The sequence below is a fragment of the Dermacentor variabilis genome, chromosome 2 (genome assembly GCF_050947875.1).
Source record: "Dermacentor variabilis isolate Ectoservices chromosome 2, ASM5094787v1, whole genome shotgun sequence".
Taxonomy (NCBI): Eukaryota; Metazoa; Arthropoda; class Arachnida; order Ixodida; family Ixodidae; genus Dermacentor; species Dermacentor variabilis.
In genome coordinates, this window is record NC_134569.1 from 197,719,134 (window position 1) to 197,733,273 (window position 14,140).

At 46.0% G+C, this 14,140-nt stretch overlaps 1 protein-coding gene across 1 annotated transcript in view; it reads left to right on the forward strand.

The window, feature by feature from the left end:
• The window catches only part of LOC142571138 (juvenile hormone acid O-methyltransferase-like), a 177,296-nt gene that overhangs the window by 70,834 nt on the left and 92,322 nt on the right, over positions 1 to 14,140 (forward strand). The window contains exon 2 of the mRNA XM_075679421.1: positions 11,042 to 11,299. Coding sequence (XP_075535536.1) covers positions 11,055 to 11,299 — 245 coding nt within the window. The 5' untranslated portion in view covers positions 11,042 to 11,054. The remainder of the gene's footprint in view (positions 1 to 11,041; positions 11,300 to 14,140) is intronic.

The following is a 14,140-nucleotide window of genomic DNA, read 5'->3' on the forward strand; positions in this document are numbered from 1 at the left end:
TTACCTCATTGAGGGCCGATTCTACTGGACTAGTATGCGACCGGATATAGAAAATTATGTGGTTAGTTGTAACAAATGCCAGCAATTCAAGCACCCTAACACTGTTGCGGTTGGACTCATTCACCCGGTGGTGCCACCATCATCTTCTTTGGAAATTGTTGGAGTGGACCTTCTCGGCCCATTCCCGCGTTCACCAAACGACAACCGTTGGATTATAGTCTGCGTCGACCGTCTCACGCGTTAGGCTGAAACAGCAGCGGTGACAATGGGCAAGGCTCCTGATGTTTCGACCTTTCTCCTGTACTCCGTTATGCTACGTCACAGACCCCCTCGTGTTGTGAGTGATCGTGGTCGCCAGTTCTTGGCCGACGTAGTCGCAGAGCTATTCTGTCTATGCCTGCCAGTTTCGCCACGCGACCGCTAACGACCCGCAGACGAATGGTCTCGTCGAGCGCGCTAACAGAAGTTTGACCAAGATGATTTCAATGTACGTCGATTCCAGGCACACAAATTGGGACGATATCTTGCCTTTTATCACACACGCCTGCAAAGCATTAAACTACCGGCCACAGTCTCGACATGTTTGCGCAGCGCAAAGACGAGGGCTTAAGGAAGAACACAACACAGGCGCTCCAACAGGCAGCCTAGCGTCTCGCGATTTTCTTCCTTCCTCTTGTTTTATCCTTCCGGGGGCTGAAGCGCTGTAGCGGCGCATTGTAGGTGAAGAAGTGCGAGCGAAGTATGGCTTCAGCCGCGAAACGTGCACAATGTAAACAGGCGTTGGAGTTGGCGATGGATCAAACTGTAGCGGCGAAATCTCGTAATTGACATCGTTAACTTGAAGTAGGACTTCATAAGGAGCAGAATCTTGATGTGGGCGAATTGGTTTTGCATACTTGAAGAAAAGAGCGCTACGAAGACGCGGACGAAAAGAGGAACGTGTACGACGGACGGCGTCGTACATGTTCCTCTTTTAGTCCACGTCTTCGTAGCGCTCTCTTCTTCAAGACTTCACAAGGCCCTGTGTAGCGAGAGAGAAGCTTCTGGGATAAGCTGACCCGACGCGACATGGGGACCAAAGGAGCACCCAAGCATCTGGGACGAACTTAACTTCGCGATGGTACCGGTCATAACGCGATTTTTGGACATGCAGCGAGGCTAATAAAAGTGATCGGGCGACTTGACGCGCGATGTGAGTAGGATCGATGACTTCACGAGCGCAGTCAGTTGAAACACGTGGCACAGTAGGGAGGACGGTGTCAAATGGCAATGTCGGGTCGCGACCATACAAAAGATAAAAGGGTGAATATCCTGCGGTGCCATGTCGGGACGAGTTATACACGAATATCACGTAGGCCTGCATGGTGTTCCCGTCGCGGTGATCGCTGTAGACGTACATCGACAGCATCTCTGTGAGTGTTTGGTTAAGACGTTCCTTAAGACAGTTCGTTCGAGCGTGGTATGCGGTGGACAACTGGTGCTCAGTGGCACAAGGGCGAAGCAGGTCGACGACAACTTGAGACAGGAACGAGTGGCCCCGGTCTGTAAGTAACTGTAGAGGTGCACCGTGGTGGAGAACTACGTCATGGAGGAGAAAATCGGTGACGTCTGTTGCGCAACTAGTCAGCAACGCCTTTGTGATCGCGTAGCGTGTCGCGTAATCAATAGCGACGGCGATCCACTTATTCCTCTAGTCGTCATCGGAAAAGGGCCAAGCATGTCAAGGCCTACGCGAAAGAAAGGTTCAGATGGAACTTCAATTGGATGGAGTCGTCCGACAGGTGGCAAGGGAGTTTTCTTCCAGCGCTGACACAATTCGCAATGCGACGTAACGACGCACAGAGCGGTAGAGATCTGGCCAGAAGAACCGGCGCGGTATGTGGTCGTATTGACGCAGAACTCCAGGGTGTCCCGCCGATACTGCATCGTGAAGTTGTTTGAGAGCGACGGATCGCAGATGACGAGGAAGGACAACGAGCAACTCAGGCCTGTTGATATTGCGGCTTAAGAGGATGCCGTCGTGGAGCACGAACATACGGCAGGTGCCGTCGGTGCGGCCAGATTTCACTCCGGCCATGGTGAACTGCAAGGATGCGTCGCGTTGTTGTTCAGCGCGCATGTCGGTCATGTCAGTCAAAGCCATCATGCAGGTCACAAGATCACGCACAACAGGATTAGGAGGATCCACGGGTTGGAGATAGAGGCAGTCAGCGTCCTTGTTGAGGCGTCCAGACTTGTAATTGACAATAAATAAAAATCGCTGGAGCCGCAAAGCCCAGCGACCAAGTGGTCCTGTCGGGTCCCGGAGGGAATACAGCCAGCAGAGTGCATGGTGGTCTATTACGAGCGAAAACGTACCGCCGTACAAATATGGCGGCAACTTGGCGACAGTCCAAACTAAAGCCAAGTACTCCTGCTCGGTGATGGAGTAATTTCTCTCGGCAGGTGACAGCAGGTGGCAGCAGGTGTCTAGCGTAAGGTTTCACACACCCGGTACCATTCTGCCCATTGGGCGAGAACAGCGCCGATGCCATGGCCGCTTGCGTCAGTGTGGACTTCAGTCTGTGCAGATGCATCAAAGTGGACGAGTATGGGAGATATGGTCAAAAACCCGATGAGAGCGGCGAACGCGTGAGCCTGCTCCGGGCCCCATGAGAATGGCGTGTTTTTTGGAAGATCTGTCAAAGGCCGATCAACGTCGGCAAAGTTTATGATGAAACGGTGAAAGTCGGCTTTTCGGAAGACCGCTAGAATGGCAGCGAGACGGGTAAGGTGGCTGCCAAACGTGTGAGAAAAAACAACGTCGTCAAGGTATGAAAGACGGGGGTCCATTTGTAGCCTCGCAGAAGAGAGTCTATCATACGTTCAAATGTCGCAGAAGCATTCCAAAGGTCAAAGGGCATGAATTCGAACTGATATAAACCATCGGGCATGATGGAGGCCGTCTTCTGGCGGTCCATTTCATCAATTGAAATCTGCCATTAGCCGGATCGAAGATCAACGGAGGAGAAGTATTTAGCTCTGTGAAAGACAGTCCAAGGCGTCATCGATGCGTGGTAGAGGGTGGACGTTTTTTAGCGTGATCTTATTTACGTGACGCGAAAACGCCAGGTACCATCCTTTTTTTTTTCACAAGGACGACAGGTAGAGTCCAATGGCTGGCTGATGGTTCGATGACCCCTTTGCAGAGCAGGTTGTCCACTTGTGATTGGTGACTCGACGATAAGCATGCGATACACGACAGCAACGCCGATGAATAGGATTCCTGTCTCCAGTGTTTATACGATGGTGAAAAACAGATGTTTGGCCTAAATGCCTGTCGCCGAAATCAAAAATGTCACTACAGGATTCCAGCAGGAGACGCATGTCCGTGGCCTGTGCAGAGGTGAGATCAGGTACAAGTATTTTCACGAAGTCATCCGTTAAGGAACCAGAGCTGTGAGCTGCAATTGGCGCTAATAAACCACGCTCGGCATTCAGACTCTCAATGTGAAATTCGGAACTACTAGAAACGCTGGCCGAGAACATGCCGACCGGAATCACTTCAGGGCACAGGTTGATGTTCGGGGGTGCGATCGGAGATCGCTGTTCGACGCGTTTGTTCGGTTCGGCCTACTCCGTGCTGACGTCGCCAGCCGCGGGGCGCGGCCACGTTTTTGGTGACGACAATGATGCCACCGAGCACGTCGTCTGCTAGGCGCCGACCGCGACGGGAGTTCGGAAGTTTGGAGCGATCATTGCTCGTTACCTGACCGGCTTCGCATGGCGCGTCTGGTGGATTGGATTGGATCCAAACGGCAGTTACGGCAGCTGAATAGCATGTTCGGATCCAATCCATAGTTTAATTCGAGAAAAATGGCGCTTTTGTTGGGAACTTGAAAACACACATGAAAATGCTGATACTGGCTCAATTTTGGACTTGTGTTTCTTAGCAAAAATATGACAGAGCTCGATGTGCGAGTGCAGGAGGGCATATCGGACCACAAGCTTGTGCTGGTCAGTAGTAGGCTTGATAGTTGTGAAAGGAAGCACGTTAAGCCCTGCAAAACCGTTAAAAACTTTATTAATGCCAATGATCAATCTATCCTTGATGAACTTTGGAAGCTGGTCGACAACTTACCAAAAATGATGTTACTTCACTGTGGCGTGCGCTTGTGACCTGCGTTAACTACTGTATTGATACCTTCGTGCCGACTAAACTTATTAGACCACAACGAAGAAACCCATGGATTGATAGAAAAATTATACATATAAAACGCAGGTTAAAACGCGCCAAAATACGCCTGAACAAAACCCTGAAGTTATGAGCGACCTGCTAGTCCAGATTTCAGATGCATTGTCTTTAGCCCGTCAAAAATATTTTTTCCTATACCTTGCCGAATTACATAAAAACCAGACCCGATAAATTTTGGCGATATATTGGCAGTGGAAACACACATTTGCAAGAAATAAGGCAACGCGACGTTGTGATCACCGATCCTCACGAAATATCGAACCTAATGAATGAATATTTCCATTCTTTGTTCACCCGCGCTGATAAAGCCATGGAGGCTCCTTCTTCTCCGTGCCAAGTGTCAGACTTCATATTCTTTGAAGGCGTGTTTTCCTTATTGCTTAAAGTTAAAGAAAAATCTTCTGGGGGACCGGATGTTTCACCAAATTATTTTCTTCGCTGTTACGCCAAGCCTGTTGCACACATCTTAACAACTCTCTTTTCTTTATCTATGAGCACGGCGACTTCACCTAATGACTGGCGTGTGGCTCGTGTCATTGCAGTCCACAAGAAGGGTGATCGCCTAAGCATTGAAAACTATCATCCCATTTCGTTGACATCCACGTGCTGTAAAACACTAGAACACATCATCGCTGAATATTTAACTAATTTTCTTGAAAGTAACAACTTGCTCTCTCCATTTCAGCATGGCTTTCGAAATAAACTGTTGACATCTACGCAACATTTAACAACTGTTCACGAAATCGCTCTAACGCTTGATTCTTCAGGACAAGTTGATCTTATCTTCCTTGATTTCAGTAAAGCGTTTGATCGCGTCCCTGATCGTAAACTTTTTGGAAAACTTACTAAGCTCTTCCTTCCTACATTTATCATAAATTGGATAAGAGCCTACCTTTCAAACCGTACTCAGTTAGTAGACGTTAACGTCCATGCTTCTATTGCATTACCAGTTCCGTCAGGAGTACCTCAAGGAGGCGTACTCGGCCCGATCCTTTTCCTAATCTATGTTAATGATATAACTAGCACAATTCATCCACACGTTAACATCAGATTGTTCGCAGATGATTGTCTTGTCTTTAAAGAGATTACTTGCCGTGATGATCAAGTTCAGTTAAGCACTAGCTTAGCCAGACCTAATAAATGGTGCACCACCTGGTCTATGACCCTAAATGCTGACAAAACTGTCTTACTTCGTGTCACGAACAAAAAGCAACCTGTGGCATTTCCATATTGCACAAATAATACACAAATAAAGGAAGTCTCGGAATATAAATATCTAGGCATAACGATTACCAACACTCTATCATGGTTGAAACACATTGCGAACGTTTGTGCATCCGCTTCTCGAAAGCTTGGTTTTCTGCGTCATAAACTGAAAGCAGCACCTTCAAATTTAAAACTTCTAGCACACAGAACTTATATATTGCCAATACTAGAATACGCCTCAATAGTGTGGGACCCCTATTACATATAGGGTAAGCATAAGCTTGAAATGGTTCAGAGGCGAGCAGTACGGTTCATTTTCAACAAGTTTAGGTTGACTGATTCGCCGTCACAACTAATGACCGAAAACCATATCCCTACCTTAGAAGCACGAAGAACTGTGGCACGACTAAAATTTCTTTCCCGATGCACAAGTCACTTAAATTTAATGCACGAACATACATTCAACCTTACCTGTCACGCGCGTCTCGACACCGTCACGCTCACAACTTGCTCCCTATACGTGCACGCACTAACCTGTTTAAAAATTCATTCTTTCATCGTACTGTTGTTCAGCGGAATGATCTACCCTCAGAAATTTTCTCTGCTGATAATTTTCAGCAGGCACTACTCATGTATATTGCACAATGATATGGAATGTTATTTTTTCACCTCTTTTATTCATGTTATTTTTACTATCGCCTATGCAAGTGCATTTTGTTCTGATGAGAACTTGTTATTTTGATGTGATATTGACTATCCCAGTGCATTTTTCTGATGGTGTGAATATCGTCCTTTGCAATACAAAAAGGCCAACTTGTTACTTTTTTTTTCTTTTTGCTCTCTTCCTTTTTCTGTTCCATATGGCTAGCACAAGAGCACATATTATTCTTGTCCTACATGAGTGTTTGCCGAAATACGCCCACCTGCTTGGTCTGTATAGACTGCAGTATGTACAAATAAATATATGAATAAATAAATAAATAAACAAGTAAATAAAAACTTAGGTTGTTGCGCTGGCGTTGCTCGAGGAGGAAGGAGAGCGGGTGGCGGTGCAAAACGCGTTTGAAGAAATGGCAGAAAGCGAATTCCGGCGTGGCTTTCTTTCCTCGAAACAAATAGTGCGTTGGTTGTACAGCGAAATCGGCCCCATCATCGGCGCCAGCGAGCCACTGGAATGTTGTTGCTGCCTCTTGAAAAGTGCGCCACTGTTCGCGTCGTTTCATTTTTTTCTTTTTACTTCTCACTGTGCGCCACACCACCTGGGAACGACGCAGACAAACTAATATTTTTAAATTGCATAGTCACACGTACTATTATTCGAAAACGTGTCGGAGCTTGAGAAGAAAAAAAATTCATTTCTTAGATAAATATTTCATTCATTAGAAGACGAGAAACATTTCGCTTCGTAGTACACTGTCTGCAAGCAGACGATAAACGAGGGAAGTAAACTTCCGGGGAGTTCACCGCTTGCCGATTGGCTGCTCTCTCCGCCACGTTCTCAGAAATTTTGCATGCTGCCACTTTGTGACGTTGCAGAAACCGAACAGAACGCGTATCGAACAAAGATCTCCGACTTCGCCCCAGAAGCGGTAGAACAACGCCATTATTAGTACCCGTGACGAGCGTATTCGGAACATCAACATTCCGGTTCAAAAATACGTTGACGATGGGGCGAAGAACATCTTCACTTTCACTCACCTGTGGCTGGGCGGTCAAAGTGATATAAGTAACTGCCTAGGGCGACAGACGCGCATCCTGAAGCGAGCGCACGTGCGGTGGGGCGATGCTCGGCGATCGGCAAATTGAGGCAGTTCCAACTGAAGAACGCAGTTTGCGCACTCGATGAGCGCAGAATGATTGAATAAAATGTTTAATCCAAGGATAAGGTCGTTAGGGCAGTTATCGCTCACAGCAAAGAGAACAGAAGTGGGGTGGCCGGCTATACTTAAACACGCAGCACACATTCCAAGAACGAGCAGCACTCAGCCATCGGCCACATGAAGCACTCGGGCAGCAGCTGGAGTGAGCACATTCTTTACACGTCTACATAGGCTAGCATTCATCTCAGAAAAGTGGGCTCCAGTGTGAAGGAGTGCTTGGACAGATACGACGGCTATTTTAACGTCAATGACAATTTTATTTGTGGGCACAGACAGAGGATTTGCTACAGTAGCAGGCTATGCAGCACCACCCCAAAGTACTGCATTTCTTAGCTTTCCGAAAGGGTGCGGCCAAAAGCCGCAGGTGATGAAAGGCATCGTGGCTACGGCGAAAGGGAAGATGGGGGACGTGTTTGTGGTGAACGCAAATTGCTGGAGCCGCAAAGCCTAGCGACCATGCTGTCCTGTCGGGTCCCGGAGGGAATACAGCTAGTCGCTCACCATTGCCGCGCGATCGTGAGCGACTGTAGCACGTGTTCCAGGCAGAGTTGTCGGCGCTGTTAGACTCAGCGGTGGGGTAAACATTGCGGGCTTATTTATCAAAACGGCTCAGGTTGGTCGGCGTGGGATGTGTTGCGACAGTATGGCGCGAAAGGACCAGTGCGGCGACAGGTGAAACGTATTGGCTGGTCGTCCGCAGTTCTCTACTCAGTCGGGTTGCGATAACATGAAGAGAAGCGTCGTGGTGGAACGAAAATAGAAGGGCGTTCGTTGGCTTTGGGGCGGCGACTGCAAAGGCAGAACGTAGACTAATGTTTTCAAATTCCTGGCGAACGATAGCTTGTACGAGGGGAACTGAAAAAGGGGTAGCATCAGGGCTACGCAAGAAGAAAGCGGCGGCCGCCATCGTATCCAGTTCACGTCGAACGATTCGCAGACACGTCCTCTGATGGCGACGCATGCTGGTGTGCGGGTTGATCTTCGCACGTCGACGTTGCGGCAGTACTGGGAAGTCTGGCGAATGGTTGCAAGACCCGTGGGGTTTTGGTCTGCTCGAAATGTAGGCACTCTTTGATGATAGCATCAGCTGTAGAGCAGCTTTTTCACATGCGCAGATTAAAGGCATTGCCAGTGGTGACCTTCAAAACGTGCCCGGCCTTCTCAGCTTCGGTCATGTCGTGATCGGCTTTACGACAAAGCGCCAGAACGTCCAGGATATACGAGACATAGGACTCCGTGGGGGATTGGGCACGGGATGCCAGTTCCTGATTTGCGGCAATCTTACGGCCGGCTGGTTTTCCAAACAGCTATGTCAACTTCTCTTTGCATTTTTTCTAGCTGGTTAAGTCCTCTTCGCGATTTTTGGACCACAGCTTCGCCGTGCCTCGTAGGTAGAACAACAGACTAGGCTAGAATAGGCGTAGGGCCCCATCTGCCGATTCTGCTCACACCTTCGTACATCGCCACGCACTGCTCAACATGGGCGGCATCGGTCCCGCACGTCAATTACACTTCTTTTTGCGGTTCCTCGGGCTGCACAGCGTAAGGGGACAACGACGTAGCTGGCGACGGTGACGTTGGAGGCGTCACCACTACGTTGGAGGCGGGAAGGCGAGCTTTACGGAAGTAGCCTCCCAGCCCTTCGCACCCGGCAGGGACTTCCAATAAAGATGTGTGATCTCTCTCTTTCTAAAACATTTTTCAGGGGTGTAGATAACAGGGCCAGTTGGTGTGTGTGTGTGTGTGTGTACACACACACCAACTGGCCCTGTAATTTACACCCCTGAAAAATGTTTTATAAAGAGAGAGATTACACATCTTTATTGGAAGTCCCTGCCGGGTGCGAAGGGCTGGGAGGCTACTTCCGTAAAGCTTCCCTTTCCCTCAGACGCAGATCAGGACATGAACCATAATGGCGTCCTTCGCTAGTCGGGCAGCCCAGAACTGGTATTCTGGGTATTCCTTGAGCAGTATAGCCTCCCGCTGCTCAGTGGTATTTAGTTTAGCATGGCAGTTTATGCTGTGTCTGATGTTATTTAGAGCTGATGGGCTTGGCCATATAATGTGGTCAAGGTCTGCAGGTGGTGCGTGTATGTCTTACAGTGGGATGTGTATGCGTCTCGGTGTATTCGGTGCGTGATTAGTGGTATAGGGAAGGTGCTTATTTGTAGAAGTCTCCATGCAGTTGCTTGATGTTTGTTTAAGGACTTGTCAGAGGGAGGGTATTTATACCGATCATTTCGATAGCATCCGAGGAGTTCTACGAAGTAGTAATTCGATCTCCCATTTGTTCGATCTCCCATCTCCCAAAACCTTTTTTTTTCATAAACCTCCCTTTTGTTCTTATGACGTACAAAGAAAGGGGCTTGAATTTACGGCTATAAGAAAAAAGAAAACAGCGCATTAAATATATTGCACACTTCTATCCTCTTATGCGAGAGAGAGTATAAAGAAAGCGCAGCGGCAAATTTTGTCGTCTTTTTGTAAAGTCGTAGGGAGCCTATCTTGCTTTTATTATACTTAGAACTTTTCGGGCAGTGAAACAGAAAGCGTTGCTTAAATAGCGAGCTGCCTGTCATGTAGCAATCTGTTATGAAAAAAAAAAAAACGACATGACTTCGTGATTTCAAAATGGAGAATGTTGAAAGTCAACCTGGTTTCAGCACCGTAGAGCGAAAGACATAAAAATTTATCAACATTTTCCGTTCTCGGAGAAAAGGACCACTATAAATTACTTGCATGAAAATACACTGCGCGTCAAGAAGCTGTAAGAAATTATATTGCGGAACTATTATGCGTGAAACTGAGCTGACACCCTATTTTCTTGAGCAGATAAATTATTTTAGTCCTTTTCTGCTCCGAGAATTAGTCAGCTAGCAAAAGATAAGTACCTACGTATATAAAAAACTTAGCTACAGGAACATTGTTTCTTTCTTAACCCTATCCAAGCAAGTAAAAAAAGAAGATTGCAAAGACCTGATGCGAATCGAGAACCAATGCAAGTGCCAGATTTATTATGTAAATCCCTTCCCCTCTGCCCAGGCTACTAAGGTGGAACTGACATGAAGCTAAGAAGTTCATAAAGCTTTTTACAGACATGGTTAATTTTCGTGGGTATTTGTCTTTTACACGCGGCATCAATTCATGATTGGGTACGGAGTATAACAAGTCGACCATATCCAATGCTAAAGTCACCAAAATTGAACAGGCCTTTTGCGGTAAAAGATAAGCGACCTGAATGGAACCTTTTACATGAAAAGGGTGCTGAAACTTCTACACATACAGGCGAACTTGGAGAAATGCCGAAAAGAGCGACGATGGACCGACGAGGACGTCGTCAAGGCCACTAGCATTTACCTTATGGCCGAAACCAGCAGGCAAATTCAGTCACTGGGTTCGTGTAGCAGACTGACAGACGGACAGACTGACAGACGGAAACATTTACAGAATATTTACTCGTCTCTTCTCGCACGATATTTCTTATGCGTAATAACGTATGTTTATTCCATCGATCAAATGCGCGTAAGCTATTTCAAGTGCTTGTTCAGCCGCGTGCTTGCAATGAAAATTATAGAAACATTGTTGAATATTACTTTATATGTTTACAAATAGGAAAATAAATATCTTAGTGCTGTAGTTCCTTACAAAGTTGTACAAAAAGCGTTGCTCCTACTTTCCACGAAATAACGACGCTAAAATAATGATAGTGCTCTATTTTCAGTTACGCAGTTACAATGCCCGCACAAGCAACTGAAGGGACAGTTACTTCCTCCCCGGTAACTGAAGCCGCCGCTGCTGGCCCGTTCATGACAAACGACGCAGTAGGTGCATATGCAAGCAAGATCGCACTAAACAAGAAACCATTCCTCGAATTCCTACGTACGTTCGAGTGGAAGGAACCTGCTAGCGACCCCGATCAGCAGTTTCTGGACATCGGATGCGGAACGGGGGATGTCACCAGAGAGCACATTCTGCCCAGGTAGTACATTCGGTATCATACTTTGCTCGCGCCTACCGTTGCCGGCGTCCCAGCCCCCTGAAAAGGTGCCATAGAGCAAAGACAATTCACTGGCTTTATTCTTGAGCATTGCTGTCATATTTGATTACACATGCATCAGATCGCCAACCTAGGAAGTGGGCATTCAAATGCAACCAAAGGCACCTGAGATAGTTAGAAACCGTGACAATTCTGTAAGGTCTATGAACTGCTGCACAGGTACTGGAATAAAGCTAGAAATGTGAACAAGGTGAAAGCCAGCTGGACCATATATATACATATATATATATATATATATGAGAGAGAGAGAACATCGCACGCGTAATGCGATGTTTAAATTTATCAAAAATGTATCTTTTCTTTAATTCCTATAATAAGTACAAGCAATTTCCCCTGTGTGTTCGCTTGTGTCTTTCTTTGTTGGATTCTTATGCTATAATTAATAAATATCCGGTTCCTCAGTTAACTCCCTATCTTCTCGTTCATTAACTAACCAGGGTCTCAAATCCAGCCACACTGATGCCTTCAGGTACCACGTGTGAGTATATGGACTAGTTGGCTTCACCCAAAAAGATCACGTACTCATGACGCCTGCGGCAGAAAGAAAGCTCCACATCCGCCGTCAATGTTTGCGAGTGGTGGCGCTGGATAACACTCCCAGGGTTAGTTCTAGTAGTACTGCATAAGTACCCAAGAAAGCGCATGGGAGAACGGTGCCGACGGTAGCTCAATTCGCAGAGCATCGCACGCCTAATGCGAAGACGTGTGAGAGTTCTCCACCTGCTGCAAGTTGTTTTTTCATCTAATAATTCTTTTCCATTAATTTATCATTTCTTTAATTCAAGTAGTAAGTACAAGTAATTTCCCGTATGTTGTGCTTCGTGTGTTTGCTGGCTTCTGATGCTATGATCGTATATATATATATATATATATATATATATATATATAAATACATATGTGTGTGTGTGTGTTTGTGTTGTGCAAGTGTGTGTAGGTGTATGTATGTGACGCCATAATTCAACGGTTCATCCACGTCTAGAAAAAAATTTTTTTTATGGAATGTGATATTTCGGCCCGCAACCGACCTTTTTCAGGGCTAAAAGCAAAATTGACAGAGTATGTAAGAATAAAAACAGACGCAGTCTCCAGAGAGGCAGCAACAAGTGGCCACAATGCCTGACGTTTTTTCATACATGCACATGCTTGCATTTGTTAATATTCATATCCATGCACCAGTGATTAACATTGGTAACGAGAGAAAGGGTATTCATGCCATTGGTGAAGGTTACATCGCTGCTAATTACACAGTCGTCGGCAAAGAGGATATTGCAAGGAGCACAAGCTGTTAAATTATAACTTTAGATAAGGAAAAGAAAGGGACCATGTAATGTACTCTGAAGTACCTCTGATCGTATGGCGGTTTCCTCAGAGCTCATGTATTTTGCTGTAACGAACAGCAAACTGCTAGTAAAAAAAAATTGAGACAAGCTAGACGAATGAATAATAATGCAGTGCAATTTCTATGGAATTAGTCTGTGGTATAAATTATTAAATGTTTTCGAAAAGTCCGAAAATATACGTTTAATCAACCTACAGGTATGATGGATGATGTTTCATTGGCGATAAATAAATAAGGTTTTCACAGCATATATTTTATGGAATCCGTGTTGTGAGCTTCAATAGATAGTTTGATTCAAGAAAGCTAGCAAAGTTGTCAAGAGGATATGTGCTAATATTTTGCATAATATACGGATTTGTGAAATAAACCTGTGGCTCACAGTGAAATGCTCCACACCTTATTTTGGCATGTAATCACCTCAGCGACCTTCCCGTGAGCAAGGAGAGATGACGTCTCTAGTGATTGCTCGAACGTGTTAGCTTTAAAGGATGACTACATAGTCCAGTACATCCAAAACTTGGGGTTTTCGTTATTGCAACCAAGAGAGAATAGCGATATTGTTTAATTTCCTCTCCAACGCCACTATATTGTAATTTCGATAATAAGCTGTAATAATACTCTCCCACTACCGGTAAGGATGAATTAAATTTCGCGGCGATATGGTGGAGAAACACTTCCCTCAGAGCTCATCCACATTGGTCCGGAGGAATCGCTTGGCTGATGCCAAGGAAATGTTTGGAGAAATGAAAAACGCCGCAGAGTTAAAAACATGCGACACGCTGTTTTCGGAGTAAGTAGATACAATGGCAACAGACGAGGGCAACTCACGCATTTCCATGTGTATAGACCGATTTTATTAGTGTTAGCCGATTTTTTTTTCAATCGCACGCAGCTCATGGCAACATTGGACCTGTTGGGATTAATTGCCTGAACAGGTGAGCCTCGCCTTCGTGACAGATCACTCTGTCTTGGTAGGTAATAACAACAATTCACCGATTATCATCATTGTTATTCACTGTAAGAGACATATTGAATATATAAAGTAAAAGCCGGGACGCCATGAAGTTATGTCTTCTCATGAGACACCATACGTATAGCACTGTTTCTGATTTATCCTCCCCCAACATTTGTTAAGGGCGCATTCTTGAGATCGTCGAGGACTGATACAGCGAGGCGCTTGAGAAACTCCTGACACAAACACCATCTTATTTCATAGCACATCTTGAGAAAAGATGTCGCTACAGTGGTGCCAGACATACTCATGTTTTTTTAGAACGTATTTCCGCTTCAACGGAAGAATAGACGAAGGGACGGACGGACGAATGGATGGGTGCATGCATGCTATGAGCGTCCCCTTTGAAATTGGACGGTGGGTTGTGCCGCCACAAATTCCCAGCATCCAACTATCTGAGCCCATATTGGGG